Source organism: Zosterops lateralis (assembly GCF_965231275.1).
Source record: "Zosterops lateralis genome assembly, chromosome: 4".
NCBI classification, from domain to species: Eukaryota; Metazoa; Chordata; class Aves; order Passeriformes; family Zosteropidae; genus Zosterops; species Zosterops lateralis.
In genome coordinates this window covers 4,652,723-4,672,302 of record NC_139765.1, presented here as the reverse complement: position 1 = coordinate 4,672,302, position 19,580 = coordinate 4,652,723, and the positions used below count along the sequence as shown (strand labels likewise).

The window sequence follows — 19,580 nt, the reverse complement described above, 5'->3', positions numbered from 1 at the left end:
GCTGCAGTTTCCAAGCTCTCTGTTCTGCCCCCTTCCATTATAACCAAGGCTTTTCATGCCATATGCAGGTTTGAGTCTGCTTGGAGTAAGGCACAGCTGCTGAACACGCCTAGAGAAGCAAACTGGCTTTCCAAGGAGGGCTCAAGCAGATGATTTTAGTTTTAAGAAGACCCTTCAAACAACTCCCCTCCTCTGCAGTAGTTGTGGTATGTCAGCAGCTGAACCAAGTTACTGTTCTGCCCTGCTGCCTGCCTGGATTTTGGCATGCCCAGCTGTGTGCTCTGCATATAGAACTGAACCCAGAATAGCGTCTGGGCAGAGCAGAGAGGATGTGACAGCACAGGACTTGAGCGGGACGGGATGTTTACGAGGAGGATGTTGGAGTGGGAGGAGTGGGGAGGTTAATGTCCCAACTGCCCCTCAGCCTGACGATAGCACAAGGCACTGCAGGAAGCAGGAGCACTTCAGGGTACAGGGCTCTGCTCTTGGTGCTGCTGGGTCTCTCTGCAGGGAAGGGACATACCAGGGAGATATATATATATATGTATACACCCTAAGGAGGTATGTCCTTGAAGGGAAAGGGGCACAGCAGGCACTCAGCTGCTGCAGCCCAGAGTTTGGTGGGCTAAGACACCAAAGCACAGCCCAATCCACCTGGAATACTCACAGCATGGGGCAGGCCCTCTCCTGCTCACACTGTGCTGGGCTCCAGATGTGTTCAGGCACTCAAACTCTCTGTGCAGCAGGCAGAGAAAGCAAAGTATCCCCAGATATGATTCACAAAATCAAACAGAAAATTGCCTCTGCAGATCCTGGAGGTGCTAAGGACAGGGGAAGAGGTTAAGCCCACCTCAGACAATAAGTTGCCCTTTTCTGGATGGAAGAGGAGCAGTTTTCCAGTCAGGATGACCAACTCCAACCCGCTGCCAGCTGCTAGGAACTTAGAAAATGCAGTGGGAAGATGCACTGGCTATTTATATCATGTCCCAGAGGTCTGACACCAAACTAAGAGAACATGATCCAGAGTCAGCTTCTGGGAATTTGAAGCATCCCTTTCGTTGCTGCTGACTGTAAATGCAGTGATGTGGAATGGGAATCTCAGCTGCAGGAGCTGATCCACTCTGCTGAAAAAAGGCACCCACACAAACAAATGAAAGGAGTAATTGAATCAGAAGGCAGCAGCAGGCACGAGGATGATGCTGTGGCTGGCTGGGGAGACTTCTCACTGTGCCACTTCTGAGAGGAGTTTTCCTGCCTGGGAAACTCCACACAGGGAAGGGAGGGTTCAGGATTGCCTGGCTGTGGGCTGCAGGGTTTCTCTGGTGGTTGAGTCAAGCTCCCTCTTTCTCTTTTGCTGAAATCTTCAGAGCACATCCTGGAGGACAGACACTTGCAAACCTCGGGAAATGATTAGGAGAAAAAAAAAAACAGGCTTAGCAAAGAGACAACTCTGGATATCAATTTGAAGAGACAGAATATATAATATAGGTAATGCCTTCCTCAGCCTAAGGATGATGTCTAAGATAATTCTTTGCACATTTTTCAATGTTGGTGAGCAGAGATCTATATAATACACCATGGTAAAGTGCACCCTCACATAAATCCTGTATCCTTTTAAGCACCTGTGTACCTATAAGGGATGGAACACCCAGGAATTGTAGCTGTGGATTCAGCTTTTTAATGCAGCCTACAGAGTTTTTCTACCCACGTCCTGATCAATTTCTTCTGTATTCAAGTGTTTACTTAATTTACTTTTATTTGATGATCTCAGATGTAATCCTGCCTGGGATCTTGCAATCCTATAAAGTCTAGGACAACCCACCACTTTTCCTTGAACCCCCAGGAGTGGGAAAACAAGAGACACGGATAATGAAGGAAGGTTAAAAAAATAAAAAAAAAATAAAAAGCCCCAAGCTTGTCCAAACACCTGGGCTGGTGGGTCAGGTGCACTCCAGTGGCAAAGCAAACAAGTGCTGTGTCCAAACCTGAGAGAGGCACAGTTATTACAGAATCACAGAACGTCTGGGACTGAAAGAGACCCACAAGGATCACCCAGCCCAACTCCTGGCCCTGCACAGCAATCCCACCCCGTGCCCATGACAGTTGTCCAAACACTCCTGGAGCTCTGTCAGGCTGCGTGCCATGACCATTCCCTGGGGAGCCCGTCCAGTGCTTGAACACCCTCTGGGGGAAGAACTTCTCCTAAAATCCACCCTGACGCAGCTCCAGCCATTCCCTGGTGTCCTGTCCCTGGCCACAGAGAGCAGAGATGAGAGCCTGCCCCTCCTCCTCCTCCTCATTCCCTGGTGAGGAAACTGCAGAACTGCTGTGAGCTCTGACCTCAAGTCTTCTCCAGGCTGAACAAACTGAACAAACTGAACAAAGCGAGCGACTTCGTGTTGGCTTTCCTTCTAGGAGGACCTTCACCCATATTCCTATTACCGAATTAAAAATAAAATAAAATAAAATTAGAAAAAAATAAATTAAGGGAAATATTTTTCGCTCGGCCGTGCTGGGGGGCAGTGGCCGTGCTGGGGCCAGGAGCGGTGCAGGAGCAGCCCCTCTGCCGCCCTGCCCTGCCCTGCCCTGCCCTTCCCCGCCGTCGGAGCGGAGCGCGGCCGCCGGCCCCGCACGCCAATCAGGGCGGCCCGCCTGCCTTCCTGTAGGTGTGCCCGGCTCACCTGGAGCCGCGCTCGGCACTGATGACATACCTGCGGCCCCGCGCAGGGCGGCGGCGGCGGCGGCCCGGGGGCGCCGGGGGGGGCAGCGCTGGCCCCGGCCCCGCCATGTGAGCCCGGCGCAGGTAAGGGCGGCCGCCGGGGGCGGCGTTGCCGGATTCCCGGGAGAGAAAGAGAGAGAGAGGCGTTGCCGCCTTTCCCGGGATGGCCGTTGCCGTATTCCCGGGCCTGGCGCCGGATCCCCGCGGAGGGAGCGCGGGCTGGGCCGGATGGACAGAGGGGCGGCTGTCCCGGGAGGGATTCGGGAATGGGGAGCGACCGGGCATGGGGGGGAAGGGAGGGACAGCACAAGGGGGAGAAGGAAGGGGAGGGAGAGCGGCCGACCCACCATTTTAAGACCCGAGGGGGACGGGAGGAGGGATCTCCGGGGAAGAAGAAGAAGAAGAAGGAGAGAAGAGCGTCGCTCAGCTCCTCCCGCGGCGGCGGGCCCGGGGCGGGCGCCATCGGGGCGCGGAGCTCCGCGGGCTCGGGGCGGCCCCGGTGCCCCTCGAAGGGGCGGCAAGGGGGGCTTGGGTCGGATCCTCCTAGGGCGGGGCGGTGCCGGGGGGCCGCATCCCCGGGCGGGGGCTCCGCGCCCCGACGGCAGCGCCCATCCCATCCCATCCCGTCCATCCCGTCCCATCCCATCCCGCTCCCCCGCCGGCACCGGGGAGGGCCCGCAGCAGGCCCCGCTCCCAGGCTCGGCTGCCAAGCAGCAGCAACAGCAGCAGCAGCAGCAGCAGGAGGCTCTTCCCCGCAGAAATGGTGCCTCCCACGCAGCGCCGAGATCCCACGGTGTTTTCCGCCGGGTTTTCGGCTCCCGCCGGGAGCTGCGGGCCGGGGGTGAACTCTGGACACCTCCTTGTTTTCCTCCTCGCCTCGTGACTTTTCCGTGGCCTGTCACCGAGGGAAGAAGGCAGAGAGGGGACGAGAAAAGGCGAGATCTCCCTTTCCTGCCTCCTGCCCGCAGCGGCTCCGATGGCAAAGGCAGCGCCCCAACCAACCTGCCCGGGGGGGCATTCCGAGCTCCCACGGCTCCCACCTCACCCATCGTCCTCCCAGCACCCATGTTTGTCCTTGCTCGATGCTTCCTTCATTCCCAGATATTGGCTAAGGCTGCATCAAACCCGGTAGGAATTGTGGGGTCAGAGATCTGAGCTCAGCTTATTTGTTTTCACTTTCTGCATATGGATTGCCCGTGTTTGGATTCTCCTGGACCAAGCTGCATGTGTAATGTGTTGTTGGGAAGTTTTGTGACCTGATTCCTCGGTGTTTTGGAGTTTCTCATAACCTAAATGACTTGGAGATGGCTTGGATAAGGGCAGAGTCCTTTTAAAAGGGTTGCACTGGAGGGAGGCGGCTTGAGTTGGAGGAATAATAATGTATGGGTGACCCAGATTGCAGAACTGCTCCTGAATTGGGTGAGGAGGAGGAGGAGGAGGAGGCATCCATAATCAGACTTGAAGTTGTAACAAATCTGAGTTCTTAGTTTTTGGTAATGGTAGGAAGAGCTCAGATGGCTTCTGTTTTGGCAGAGCCTGGTGTTGCCAGGTGGTGGTTGAGGGTGGCATTTGTCCTGTCCTGCCTGGTCTGGGTAAATCTCAGTGGGGCTGTGTGGTCCAGTGGTTGGTGACAGCAGGCGACTGGGCTTGAGGTTGATGCTCCTGCTCTCTGAAATAATGAGACACAAATACTTCTTCTGGGAAGTGCATCCTGATAGGTTTTAATGGTAAGAGTCTGTTCCATAGGCCAGTTTTTGGGTTTTGTTTTGTTTGTTTGTTTTTTTTTTTTTTTTTTTTTTTTTTTGGTTTTTTTTTTTTTTGGTTTTTTTTTTTTTTCATTTCATCGTACTAACTTTAGATGGATGTTCTTGTGCTTGTTCTGTTGAATCTTATCCTTTCTTATGGTTCACTTATTTCATGTGCCTTCCAGCAGGAAAGAGCCAAATTATTAAATAGCTTTCGATGGGTTTTTTTCTTTGTTTTTTTCCCCCTTTTTAGTGTAATCTACTTTGGAGTCCTGTTTAAAGTGGGCTGTTTTATTTAATCAGTTTGTCTTCGCATTACATTCACTCTCCACAGTTATCCCAGGCAAAATTTAAGGAACAGCCCGCAAGGGATTTCTAATTCTTAATTGGAATCACATTTTTTTCCTAGGATGTTTGATTCTAAGAGTTTACTGTGCTTTCTGTCATCTGGTATCTTTCCAGTTGTTCATGTTGTTTGCTTAGTTACTGTTTGGCTAAATTATCCACAGCTAGTTTATTTCAGTAGTCATGCCTCGGAAGTTTTGCAATTCCTTTCCGCTTTGCAGCTCCTCACTGAACTCCTGCTGAATCTTTTAATGAAGCACTCAGAAGTGACTTAAGTGCAAATGCAGTTGTGCTCTATTGTTTTGGCACTTGGGCTGCACAGAGATGTTATTTCCCTCTTTCCTGAGGTAATCACACAGCTGATGTTCAGAGCATCAGCCAGCTGGGTACAGATACCTTCCCCTGACCCCTGGCAGGTATTTACATTCCCAGCTGGTTATCACTTCATTGAATCCAAAATTCTACTAGAAAAGTACCCAGTCTTGATTTCAAGATATCAAGTGATAAGGCTGCACTGGTTCCCCAGGTAAATTATTCCAATGGCTGATTACCCTCGCTAATTTCTTATCTCCATCTGTCCAGCCTGGCTTCTAACCACAAAGCCTTGCTACAAGTTTTCATGCTGGGTGACAGAGCCTGTTGCTGCCAGGATGACACTTTCCAGATAAAAAATGGCCTGTTGTACTGCAAGCCTATGCTGTTGGCCCTGTTGAGCTCTTCCTCCTGGGAAGAGGCAGCCGTGGAGCTGCAGTCTGGGTGATCAGTGTGGGTTAGAGCAGTGGTGGAGAGTGCCTGGCATGGTGTCTGTGTGCAGGCAGGGCTTTCCCAGGAACTGTGATTGAATAACTGGTGTTGCTTAGAGCTGGGCTTCACATGATGAGCAGCCCAGCAGGACAAGAAGCTGCTGCTGAAGGCACCATCCAGTCCTCATCCAGTCCTGACTGCAAGCTCCTGCTGCTTCCCTAGGATCAGCTCTGGTGACCAAATGGCCTCAGATCAGTCCAGTCACTGCTCCAACTGAATATTAACCCCCTTCCCTAAAGATAAAAAGTGTGGAAGTTGGATTAGCCTCCCTTGTTGGCCAGAGACATTGCTGATGAAGTCTAGTGTGACACCAGGCCTGAGAAACGTGGTGAGGGACCACCTCTTCCAACAGCAGGACTGGATGCCAGAGGGAATCCCATATTTAGTTCCTGCATTTCTGTGCTTGGATAAACAGGCTGTGTGGTTGCACAAATCCTCTCAGCTGGCACTGCTGTTGAAAGAAGCCGTCGTGCCTGGCTGTTGTCATCTCTGCTGGTTCTCTGCTGTGGTTTGTTGTGAGACCACACATGCACCTCCACCACCAGAAGAGAAAGGGCAGAGGATGGAACTGCTTTAGGCAAGGTGAAGAGTCAGTGAAACTAAGAGTTGTCACAAGCACACCTTACCTTAAATCTTCATAGAAGGCAGTGTATCTTCCTTTTGCAGTTGACATGTGAGAGCAGCTGCCCTGATTTACTCAGTAGCACAGGTTAACTCTGTTGTGTGGCTTGGGTTAACTGGGTTTAGCCAGGACTGGGTTTAGGTCAGCTGCTTTTATGTCTTTGGTCAAGAAGTGTGTGTTGAAGTTTGTTGTGTGGGAAAGAGCATTTAATGTAAGAAGAAGGAGGTCTGAGCCTTGGCTGTGACACGCTGCTACCTATGAAGGGCTCAGTGGTGCAGAAAAGTTCCAAGTTAATGCATTCATGCTTTCTAGATATGAGTTCTCAGTGCTGAGCAAGGTGGGGTGCCCTTTTGGGAAAGCTTCATTAATCTTGTCTCTTCCATTAACAAGTGACTCCAGCTTTCTTGCCCTTCAAGTAGAATTGGTTTGCTGAGACAAAATCCATTCCCCATCTATTATTTTAGATGCCATTCCTTCAAGTCCCATGCAGAACACTGCAGGATGAGGAACAGAGCTTTGTTTTGACCTCAGGTTTGGATTAAAAGCAAAATGAAGTCAAAGAAGAAATTCCCATGGCTTTGGTACAAGTTCAGTGCAAGGTCAGTGGGAGGGCTATTGGTTTTGATAGTGGGAAAAATTTAGAAGAGGGAAGGTGATTACCATGACATGTGTACAAATGTACATAGATAAACAGACACACATATGTAAATGTATACAAAATAGAGGGTGTTCTGATGCTAGGAGAGGTTGAGCAGGAGTGTAAGAAGAAGAAACTGTAATTGGATAGCACACAGAGGGAACTGAGGTGGGAGGAAGCACAGGAACCTGCTACTGGGAGAATACTGCATTAAAGCAGAGATGGCCATAAATTCCCTTCCTAAAAACATATCCTATTTGCAGTTTCATGGAGAAGTGTTTGACATTTGGACACCAAAACAAATGTCACACACTTTTGGTGATCTCAGCTTGAACACCCAGCTGCAGGCAGGGACTCAGTGTGTGAGATTCACTGCCCATGGCCTTGCTGGTGCTCAGAGTCATTAATCACTGGGGTTCCCAATGCTGATCATACACAGAAATTCCTAAATCCTTACCTGGGCCAGGCTGGGGTGGTGCCCAGTGGGATCCATGAGCTGGGTGATCCCCTCCATGGGCACAGCAGAGCTGAGCAGACCCAGCCTTGCACAGGGTGTGACTGGAGGAGGTGAGGGCAGGGAAAGCTCCTGCTTCATCAACAAATCCAGCAGTAGAGTTTATGAATCCAAAATACACCCCTCTGGAGGCAGGGGAGGGGATTAGGATCCTGGTCGTGTTAGGGCATGATTTGTTCAGGTTGCAGAAGCCCAGGGATGATCAGGGGACAGGAGTGTGGGTTACAAGCAGACCTGTAACTACTTCCAAGTGGTCCCTGTTCACATCTGCCACAAAGTAGCTCCCTTGGCTACACTTGCATATTCACTTGATAATAGAAATAGATGCACAAAGCAGCGTTAAACTAACACAAAGGCCACTCTTGGGAGGAATAGAAGATGCTTTACCCGTGATCTTTCTGGGCAGCTGCAAAAAATCAGGATGTGTAAGTTATATGGTATATATGCTTTACACTCACCTTTACAGGTGTAATGATCAAAAATGCCTACACAGATTGTTTGAATAGCTTAAATCTTACCTGGGCCCTTAAATCTTCACTACAGATTGCTGTCTGTGATGAGGGGCTCATGGAAACTTGGAAAGAGTAGATGTAGCTTTCACAGGAAAAGAAAAGAGGCCATACCACTACCTAGCAAAGCTCTGATGCTGTAGCATCAGGTGTCTTTATCCTTGGATTAAGCCTGAGTTTAGATGCAGAATTTTTGCTGTAGGTATTCCACAGTGCAGGCATCCAAGGGTAACTATGAAATGTAATCCAGCTGCAACATTTGAGTCACTCTCCTTTCTGAGGTGCTCCGAGATCATTGTCTGGTTTTACAGGTGAGGGCTGCCAGGCTGCTAGTGAAGTTGTGAAGGTGCAGTGCGTCTATTTCCATTCTGTTGCTGGATTTAGGGGAAAAAGTTCTGTGCATGCTGCCTGCTCTTCAGGACAAGAACAGTGCACAGTGTTTAGAACAGCGAGGATTCAGTCCTGATGGTTTGGTATGGCTCAAGTAACTCTTCTTGTTGTTTGTTCTCTTTTTTCTGTGGCTTGCTTTGCACATGAAGGTATTTCAGGCTTGAGTCTGGATGCAACAGAGCTGGTAGGTCTTAGAGTGCTTTGAGAATGATGCACTTTTCTCACCTTTCTCTACCCCTCCCCACAAGACTGTAGAATATCCTGAGTTGGAAGGCACCCACACTGATGTCCAACACCTAGGCAGGGTGTTTTCTCCTAGAAGGGCTTGTCCCAGGTACAGAAAAGCAGAATCTCAGGATGGGCAGGGCGGGTAGCACTGGCAAGGCTGCAGTACAACACACAACCCTGTCCTGACTCTATGCTGTGACAAACCCTGGGGCAGAGAGAAGATGCTGTGGCAGGCAAAGGGAAGTGGGACTATCCCACTATTTTCACAGCAAATTATGGGTTGTGGCATGTTTTCTTATATATGTGCAAGTGATTGAGGGAGATGGGTTTACCCCTCAAGTCACCCAGTAATTTCTTAATAACTGGTGATGTGTATAGGGAATACATGTCACTCTCTTCTCATCCCTGGGCACAGCTGGGAAAAGGGAATATTCTGTCAGGGAAAGGCTGAAACAGAGGCTGTAAGGTGTTCTGTTAGCACAGGGTGAGCACTGCTTGTTTTGGTGCCATCTGGGAAGGCAGTCATCCTCTCACATCACTCCTACAGCTGACCTTGTCTTCCTGCCCCTGCACAATGAGTAAACTGAGCTGTTCCATCTCAGAGAGAGGAAAATGAGCAATTTGCAGGTATGCTGGAACAATGAGATGTGCCTTGTCCTGGAAGAGCAAGGCCAGGCATGCAAGTTATGTCATTTTAGTGTGTGCTCTGTCACAAGGGAGGGTCAGGGCTGTGAAAAGCAGCTAAAAATCGTGTTTGTGTGTTTAAAAGAATCATGACAGCTGAATTGCTCAGATTCACCACAGACATTTCTTCCTTCATTCCCTACCAGTGTCATTTTTGCCTGTCCAGTTGCTGAGTGTGTGGTAACAGTGATATCAGACATGAAAATAAGCATCTGAGTGTAAAAGGGGAAAGGTGGATTGATTCTGACTCTGACAGTCATAGCAAAATGACTTGAGAAGAGACCAGAACAAGAAAAAGGTGAGATGTGCTGCATTGCGTGTGCAGTGAAAACTGGTATGATCAGAAATCTCACTCAGCGAGGCAGCATGGAAGCAAATCTGCCCTGAAGTGTATTATAATTGCATTTTACTAGAATGTTGCCTTTGAAAGCTTAATTTAAAAGGTGGCATTGTAAAAGGTTTTGTTGTGATTGATAAAAAGAGTGAACAAAGTGCACTGAAAGGCAAAAATAGGTATTAACTGATGTGGGAGACACATACAGGAGTATCAAGCAAAGCATGTGCAAAAACACCAGCTTGGCTTTAAACTGTGGTTTGGTAGAGAAATACAGTTTTGGGTTTAGAGGGAGCAAGAAATAACTGATGCTGTATGTCTCAGGTTCATAAAATTGATAGAATTGGAGAAGGGGTCTTCCCTGAATATGGGCACAGTGAGAAATAGACAACTGTGAATATCTGACATGTGGGAGTGGTGCTTTCACTGACTGAGCAATGAGACTCCTCCAGTACAAGTGTGATACCAGAATGAGCCAAAACAACTATATGTACACTACGTTGTGTGAAAAATCTGTATTATTTGCAGTAAACAACTTTACAGCACGAAAGGAAAATATCAAAAAGACACGGAAGGAAAGAACAGAGTGAGCAGCTGATACATTTTTGTTGGGGAAGGGATTGCTTAAATAAGACTTTGCTTATGGTTGCAATCAGATACAGGGTTTGTAACAGGCCTTTGCATATTCAGTACACTGAGCAGCCACTCCCTGCCTAATCCTCAGAGTATGGCTGTGAGGTGGGAGGGGTTACTGTTACCCCACCTGCACAGGTGACCCTCAGATGGGCAGAAACTGCTGCAAACAGCTAGAATTAGGAACTGGAAATTCTGCTGGATGGGACCATTCTTGGTTGCCCTAAAAATACATCAAAACCAGTTACAATCTAGGTCTTCTGTAGAGACTCCTTTTAGTGAATGGCTGCAGTGGGACACTGAAGGAAGGAGAGCTCCTGGTATCCTAATGTGTGTTCCCCTTCCAGCCTGGATTATGTTATTGGTGATAACAGCTATCCTTTGTGGGCCCCACTGGCTTGAAATTTCTAGTGACTGCACCAATGTTTAACTGCTCATAAGTTGTACCTGTGAGGAAAGGCAAGACTTAAAACAGCTGGGTGCATCTTGGCCACCTTCTGTTAGGCCAAGTGCAAGAGTAGCCAAAGGTTTGCAATGCTGGGGTATTCCCCATGTTTGCATCAAAAGCAGCAATGCTGCCTGTCCTGCTGTGGGGATAGATGTAATTGGACCTTTGCTGGCACAAATGGGAGAGGTGAGGTGCTTCAGTAATAGGCAGCAAAGATCTGTGCAGAAAACTGGGTTCTTCAGGTGCATCTGTCTGGCAGAGGTTAGACCAACTTTTCCATACAGGAAGGTATTTGAGAAGAAGATTCCAAGAAGGATGGTCCACTGACGATCCCAACCCTTTCCCCTTCAGGCTCCCTATTGCTCTTTCCCAAGCTACAGTGATCACACCACACCATACATACCCTTTGCTGTTACATCCAGTGATTTTTTTTTTTAAATTTTTTTTTTTTAAGCAAAACAAAGCATTTTCCTCCATCCCAAATCCAATGAGCTTGTTGAGGTGACTGGAGGAGCTCTGCTGCATCTGGTTGACCTTGGCAGAGAGATGGGACATTGAGGTGTTTATTCACACCCCACTGATCAAAGCAGGTAATGGGAAGGGCGAAGGAGCCGAGTCTCTGATTTCATTTGCCTGGTGCCTTTGGCTTCCCAGGGGAAGTCTCTCATGGATGGGAAGGTGTGCACCAGTCCAATTAGAATATGCTGTGCACGCCTGTGTAGGCCAGGGGACGCGAGGACTTTGCATTCCTCAGCCAGGGCTGTCGTTTTGTGGCCGTGCCATAAAAGAGGTGAAGGAAATTTTATTGGCTCGGTTTTTCCACTGTTACTCACTGGCCACTGTTAAGTTGCCTCATCCTCTGATTTCTCACTGCCACTCTGAAGTCAGGAGCTTGGGGTGAATTTGAGGCTTTATTTTGCTCCTCAGCATTGCCATCTGATAAGGAGGGACCTGGGAGGGGAAGGAGAGAGGTGGTGCCACATGCCACAGGGCTGAGGAAAAGGAAGCCGTAGGCCAGTCGAGAAGAGTCAGAGTTGATGTCTTCAAAGACTCCCAAAGGGCAATCTTGGGATCCTGATTGCTCAGCTAATATCTGAAGAGTCATGAAGCCATCAAGGAATGCTGTTTTAGAAAATCTGGAAGGGCGGTGGTGGAGAGCAGACTCTGCCCCCTTATTCATATGCAGAAAAATGAAAATGGAGGGAGGAAGGATTAAAATATCTCTAGTTGTTCTTTATGCATTGAAATTTGCTTGATTATTAAAATGAGAAAAATATTTTAATTAATGCGTCAAAGAAATGTTGGTGATATTTCTGAGCTGGTATAAAATTAATGTTTTAAATTAATCCACTCTTGGAGGTGTACTGAGCATGAAATACGTGGATGTAATTTTTGCCCATTGACAAAGAAGGGGAAATAATATTGAAACAGAGAATATCAATATTCATCTGTGCGTGCTGTTTCTTAATTTTTTTTAAGATTGTACCTTTAGGCCTCTATCTTTTTTTTTCCTTAATTTTTATAATATGCTTTGTTAATGATAGTATTAGGAACTAATGCTAAATCTTAACTACAACATCTATGGGCTGTATTTACTACTATAAACCTTGAAATAAGGTAGTAGTAATTGGTAAAGATGGGTATGAAAAGCATTTTCTAAGACTGATGTGTATCAGTTGCAGCATTTAAACCCTTGATTTATAGAACTTTTCACTGATTCATCTGAAAGAAGGTCACAAGAATGTCTTCCCCTTCCCTGCCCTTTGGAGTGTTTCCCTGCTAGACTTTGCAGATGGTTTGAGGAGGTTTCCAGGGATTTCCCTAGGATCTCCTAGGTGTTGGTGCTTTTTTTCAGAGGTGTTCACAGGGGCTGTCTCCTAATTCACCTCTCTTCCATGCAACATCCCCTCAGAGCCAGCCTTTTCCCACGAGGAGAAGGCTCCCTGTGGGTTCACCAGAACAGCAGAGTCAGTGGCAATAACAAGACAAGGGAACATTAAACCATAAAAACAATGGCTCATGTGGAAATGGGTGTAAATCCAGTCAGAATATCCTGGTTCCCCCAGTGTCCACTTCTCACCTGGGAGGGCAGCAGGCATGTTCCTAGCTGAGGGCCAGGACTGAGGGTGTAAAACCTCCCTGCTCTGCTGCTGCTGCTGGTGTGTGTGGGCTGCCAAGGGAGAGCACCTGGCTGTGTGTGTGCAGTGCTTGGCAGTCACACACAGAGAGACACCTACACTGAAACGTCAGGGACTGACTGGTCCCTGGGTCCTGGGTGTGGTTTCACCAGAACACAGGGCTAAGTCCAGGTTTCTGCTTTCCTGCTCCTGCTTTGCTGCCCAGCCCTGTGTTCTTGTCCTTTTGTGTGGCTTGTACAGCTGCTCTGGGGTCCCAGCACACACAGGACAGGGACCTGCTGGGGCCAGTCCAGGTGCTTTGAGTGATGGAGGATTTCTGCTATGAGGATGTGCTGAGGGAATTGGGATTGTTCAGCCTGGAGAGGAGAAGGCTTTGGGCTGACCTCATTGTGGCCTTGCAGTGCCTGAAGGGAACCCACAGGAAAGATGGAGAGAGACTCTTGACAAGGGCCTGGAGTGACAGGACAAGGGGCAATGGCTTCACACTGACACAGAGAGCAGGGTTAGGTTGGATATTGGGAAGAAATTGTTCCCTGTGAGGGTGGGGAGGCCCTGGCACAGGTTTCCCAGAGAAGCTGTGGTTGCCCCATCCCTGAAAGTGTCAGGTTGGATGGGGCTGAGAGCATCCTGAGATGGTGGAAGGTTGTTTCCAAAGTGGAAGGAAATATAACATTCACACTGCCTTTTGTAAAGGTGTCCCTGCCCAATGGCCCAATGGCAGGGGATGGGAATGAAATGGGCTTTAAAGACCCTTCAACCCAAACTATTCTCTGATTCCATATACAACTACTGGAGGAAGCTGTCAGATTTACCTTTACCTACTTATCTTTTCTCTTATGTCACACCTTTATGGCTGCTCACATCACACCACTCCTGGGTTGTTGTTTTTTTGTTGGTTTTTTTTTGGCTTGGCAACTCCCTGGGATGGCTCATACATGGTCATGTGTGTGCATTGGCACAAGGGAGATGTTGGCAGCCACCTGATGCATAGTAAATTGGTCTGCTCTGGATTTCAGGTGTGCTGGATTTTCAGGGTTCCATGTCAGGTCTTAATTGGGATTTATTAAGATTCCAGGTGGTGTTGGATAGTTTGTACAGTCAGCAGCAGAAGGACTTGAAGAAATTCTCTATTTTTATTTATTTTTTTAAAGGAATGGAATATAAACAAATGAACTTTGCAGGATATCTGCTAATACCTAAATTGAGCCTGATAAATTTGGTTACTCATCTTTGTTAACTCAGTGTCACTGCTGGTTTTTTTTAGTTCCTGGTAGCTCATGTAACTCACTTCATCAGGCCTAAATATTCTGCACTGTCATGAGTCCCAACCTTTGAAAAACAGGCATCAGGCAGAGAGGGAAAGGGGAGTTGCCCTTCCTCTCTTTAGTTACAAATCAAAGTTTAGGATTAAGAAATTAAGATAAACCCAGACAGCGAGATTTAATTTTTGAGTCATACTTAGTTTTTCTGGCCTTTTCCACACCCATTAAAGGCCAAACATCTATTTTTTCTTAATTGTAAGCCAAAACTCTCACAGAACCACACGATTCTAGGAAGTGGGACTGTATGAGAAACAGAAAATGTTGTGATGTGCACAATAAACCTGTGCCAGTTGGCCATACAAGCCTTAGACCATGAGTAACAACAAGTTTTCTGTGTGTTCACATTAGTACCTTCCTATTCAGCACCCACACAATTCCTGTGGCTTTGGGTGTGTGAAGCTATTTTTTCACAAAGGAGAGGGAAGGGGTCCCCGCTGGTGCTTTCCCACATTTACATTTCTTATAACATTTTATTTATATCTAATACTTTTTGCTTCCAATACCAAACTTGTCTCGTGGCAGCTTCTTCAATCTAAGGACACCAGTTAAATTTCCAAGGAAAAAATGTTTTGTTCCCTGAGCTGGGTCAGGGGAGGTTTGTACCAAAACCTGTTTTTCCCACATACATCCCTACATCCCTTTTGGATGGATTTTTTTTTTTCTTTCTTTCTTTCTTTAGCTGCACTTTTCAGTACAAAGCTCCATCACTGTTACAGTAGTGCCAAGTATTTTTGATTGTGATAACAAATAATATACAAATACAGTTTTATGGTTATTTTAGTTGTTTTTCTTTTTAGTTGGATAGGATGTGCTTTACCTATTGATACAAAAGCAGGATTTTGCCAGTATATTTATGTCTGGGTATATATAAGTGTTTAGCTTGTCAGTCATCCCACTCTGCTAAAATGTTCCAGCTTTATCTTCTGTGGGGCTTTGACAGCTCACCAGAAATCTGACAGTTTTACCAGGTAGAACTTGATCTGGCTGTGAAAGAGGTTATGTTATGTGTTTGCATCAGACAGGATAACTTTGGAGGCCCTCTCTGCAGGGCAGGACAGTCTGTCCCAGTTCATTTTGCTGAATATTGTTCATCCTTATCTGCCTGTAGCTTAACTGTGCTCAGGATGGGGACAGGTAACGTGACAACAGCTGTGCTCACAAATGGTTCCACTGTGCAGGTTGGGCAAGGCCAAGCTTTCAAGTGTGTTTCCCAGTCCTCTGATGTCTTAAAGGGCATTTGCATCTGTCAGAGTGGTTTGGTGCAAACATGAGCCTTCTTTAATCTGAGACTCAAAAACAGCAGTGTGGGATTCTGGCTCTGTAGCGTAGTGAGAAACTCTCAGATTTCTGCTGCCAACTGGAGAATCTGTCCCATGAAGGTCCTGAATCATCCTGCTCAAAGAGGAGCTGGGAACTCCTGGGGTTCATGGCAGACATGCCATCTAGGAATGTGTACAGCATGCTGCTAGCAACCACCTCTGCATAAAATGTCATGGGGAAAGTAATTTGGGAAGTTCTTGCCTCCTTCTGTGCTCCATATGTTTCTGTCAGTTGTGTCTCCATCCCCAGAGTTTGCAGAGAGAAATTGCACTGAGCAATTTGCAGTGACTCAATTACTTCCACTGTGGGAATTCTGCTGTTCACCAGATAGTGTCAATTATCTTTCTACTGAGCTCTCTAGCAGTGAGAATCACTCACTATTCTTGTTTATTCTCATAATAGAAGACTGCAGAATATCAAGGCTTACCTCTTACTTTTATGAATATAAACTTAACCTCTGCTTAGAGTGAACTGGGTTTTTTTTGCATTACAGGTGACCCTATTTTATCTTAAGAGTGAATCACTTTTATTGCATCTCTGGGAAGTGCAATGTACAATCCAAGCCACGTTTTTCACTTGCTGTTTGCCACATGTTCCATGCCAATTTCCAAGATGAAATTGTGTTCAACCCAAAATTATGTTTCTCTGACACTTGTTTTTTTTTAGCATTAAGTATTATAATCTACTTAAATAGAAACCAGTGTAAGAAAATATGGAAAAGCATCCTCCTTTTTTTTTTTTTTTTCCCTTAGTTAGTGAGTCATTAGATAATTAATAGGTTCAGTGTATCTTGAGTGTGCCTATGACGAGTGAAAGCTGTGACTGGGTATGTTAAAACTCAGGCAAACTCTCTGCACTGGTGTGACTGGGAGGTCTCACCTGTGTTTCTCAAGCTTCAATAGCAGCTCAGATGTATTTTCAGGAGATCAGGTGCTATTGGTAGCTTTGCTTTGTTTTCCCCTGCCTAAAACTCCTGAAGCAACTCCTGGTTGCCAGAACATTACCAGCACTGTGTAGCACAGCAGTAGACCCCACATTAGTTTGTTTTTTTAGATAATTTTTCTTTCTCTCCAAGTCCTTTCCTTCAGCAAGCTCCTTCTGCTCTCCATGCCCTCAAAGCTGACTCCACGTGACATTATTTCCCTCCTTCCTTCTTATCTCTAGCACCCTGTGTTATCTCTTCCTGAACTCAAGAGTTTTGACCCCTCCTCCTTCACCTCCCTGGATGGGTTGTACAGCGATAGAGCAGCCTGGGGTGGTGTGTGAAGTCTGTTTCTTTTGCAGGGGAATATGTGCAGTGGGAATCTCTCATGTGGAGGGACATGCAGCTGAAGAAGCCAGCCCAAGCATGGCAGGACTAGCTGAGGAAATATAAAAATTGAGGCTTGTGGCAGGGCAGGCTTTGTGTTCGGTTTCCTGGGTGTCTCACCAAACTGAAGTCCAGTGTGTGGCTTCCTGGAAGAGATGGTGCTGTCCTGCACATGGAGCTCTGGATTTTGTAAGGAGAAAGGCTGGATCTGAGCTGATTCAAATCATAGAATGTTAAGGGGTTGGAAGTGACCTTAAAGATCACCTAGTCCCAAACCCATCTGCTGTGGGCAGGGACACCTTCCACTATCCCAGGTTGCTCAGAGCCCCATCCAACCTGGCTTTGGACACTGCCAGGGATGGGGCAGCCACAGCTTCTCTGGGCAACCTGTGCCAGGGCCTGACCACCCTCACAGGAAAGAATTCCTTCCTAATATCTAACCTAAATTTCCCCTCTTTCATCTCCTTGTAAAGTGTGCCTGAACTGTGTGACCAAGTTGATTAAACCAAGATGAGATAGCAGGAAAAGGCTCAGGGCAGCCTTGTTGTTTTTTAGGCGGGTATTAGAACCAAACACGAAACTCTCTCCTGCCTGAGCTTTGGCATTTCTACACCAGGCTGTGGCTGCTCCAGCGAGGATAAACCCAAACTAGGGACTACTTGGGGAAATAAGAAAAATTATTATCTCCCATGCTGCTCAAACATTGTCATGAACGGCTTTCTCCTCTCACTGCCAGGAGCTCCATCCCCACGTCACAGGGCAGGACTTTCTCTGCTGGGAGCGTGTTTGCAGCAGCCTGGGTGTGTGGGCTGCCCCATGGCCCGAGGCTGGGGAGCAGGATGGGGGCTGAGGGTGGCACCCAGCACCACGCAGAGAAGGCAGGGGTGGCAGGCAGAGAGCTCCGTCTCTCCCCGCTTTTGGAGGAGGAAGATTTCAGGGTTCCACTTGTGTGTAGCCTTGCTTCCTGGCTAGCTGAAGGGCTTGTCTGTGCTTGATAGCACTTGTTTTCACTCCTTTCTTGTTTGTTGGAGGAGTGGGGGAGGGAAGGTGAGGTACTTTCTATTTAAAAGCAGAAGTGTTTGTCATCTCCATCCAGGTGAATTAACCCACAGTGGAAGGAAGTACGACATTCATGTTGCCATTTGTAATCTGGGAAAGCTGTGGATGGATTGGGCCCTCAATATGATATTGATGTGCTTTCACTGCTGTCGTTTTCTGCTCACTAGGCCACCTCCTTCACTCTCCTCTCAGATTTTGTGCCTGTGACTGCAGCAGGACTAGGCATCACCCCTTTGTTTTCATGCTGGCGTGTGGCCAGCTGCTTCCTCTCACTGTTCCAGCTTGGAGGGGTTCTGTGCACCCAGAATCACCTAAAAGCTGGATGCGTGGGAGCTGAAGTCTGGTGTTTCCAGGCCCTCTTGGGAGAAGAGCATGAGTGGCTTTATCTCAACAGGGAACATCAGTTTACCTTGTTCCACAGACAGAGCATATGAGGGAGTGATGGTCAGCTCATCATCTGATGCAATGAGAGATGTGAAAGATCAGTAAGCCTTAAAAGGGGAAACAGTGAGTTTTCTTTGTGAGTTTGCATATCCTGTCTATTGGAAGATGCTAGATAGGTCCTGTGTGCTGCTCTGTCATGTTATTTGCCCTGTGAAAATCCTAATTGAAAGTTTGCTTTGGTAGCTGAGGTCCTGGGGATCTCCTGGGCCCTCCTCTGATGGAGCAGACCTGCACTGGGAGTTAAACATGGCAGTGCTCCACAGGCACTCTCCTCTGGGGCTTAATTACTGGGCTCTTGTACATAGCTGCTCTGCATGCAAAGAACTATGGGTGCTGTCAGTCTTGTTTTATTATTTCCTCTTCCATCTCCATGAAATCCTTATTGCAGACGTGTCTTCTACTCTGGTGCACCCAGCCTTCAACTGGGAGGTTAACAGCTTCCCTGGTGAGATGCAAAAGTCCTCCCCTTCTGTCTCTCTGCAGAAGGTTTGCTTGCTCCTTCTCCTGCCTCACTTCCCAGAGCTCCTCTCTCGCTCTCCCTGAGGTGTGCAAAACACCTGGCAGTAATATGATGAGACAAATCTCACTTGGCAGCTCCCAGTGTTGATGTGCTGTGCACCTCCCTCTACCCTGCCTCCCAGTATCATCGTGGAACTGCTCCAAATGCAGCTTTAAACTCGTCCTTTTGCCTGTCCAGATCCCTTGCAACAGAGCCATGGAAATGGAAGCTGGGATTTTGAGCTTAATAAGAGGAAATTCAGTGCTGTGTACATCTGTGAGCAAGAAGAGTTCTTCCCCTGACAAAGTGTCGGCTTGAGTTTGAGCACCTTACTATTCAGATCTTTATGAGCCATCCTACCTTTAGTAATAGTAAACCTTGTGTCTCCCTAAATAGTCTCTCTGCTCCTGGGGAGCCTGTTTTTGAAAACTGAGCCTATTTTTGAAGTATTACTCTTCTAGGCCTGGAGCTGAGGAGATGCAGGTGGGAATAGCCAGGAGAGCCAAGAGCAGTGCAGCACAAGAGTGACCTGATGTGGAACCTTTGAAAAGACAGTTTAGTAGCAGCTGACAGCAGCAAGACCTGGTGGAAACCCCGTGGGAACTCCCTGAATGGACTTATCCCTTTGAAACAAACTGGTTGTTAAAATTACAGCTATTACAACTACTCACTGCTTGGGAGGGAAAATCCAAATTGCTGAAAACCCTTGGTTTTGTAAGAAAGACTGTCTTTTCACTATAAACAAAAATTAAAGATTACATGAGAAAAAGTACACAGGAAGTAGTTAATGGATGAATTAACTCAATTAGCTAACTCAATTATTTTCCTCATTTTTTTAGAATTGGGGTTGTTCAGCCTGGAGGAAGGCAAGGCTCCA

At 47.3% G+C, this 19,580-nt stretch overlaps 1 protein-coding gene across 2 annotated transcripts in view; it reads left to right on the top strand.

Annotated features, from left to right (window-relative positions):
- The first annotated feature begins 3,446 nt into the window (after positions 1 to 3,446).
- The window catches only part of ARHGEF5 (Rho guanine nucleotide exchange factor 5), a 32,866-nt gene continuing 16,732 nt past the window's right edge, over positions 3,447 to 19,580 (top strand). For both annotated transcript variants that reach the window (XM_083859322.1, XM_083859321.1), the window contains exon 1: positions 3,447 to 3,847. In XM_083859322.1, coding sequence (XP_083715448.1) covers positions 3,785 to 3,847 — 63 coding nt within the window. In that variant the 5' untranslated portion in view covers positions 3,447 to 3,784. The remainder of the gene's footprint in view (positions 3,848 to 19,580) is intronic.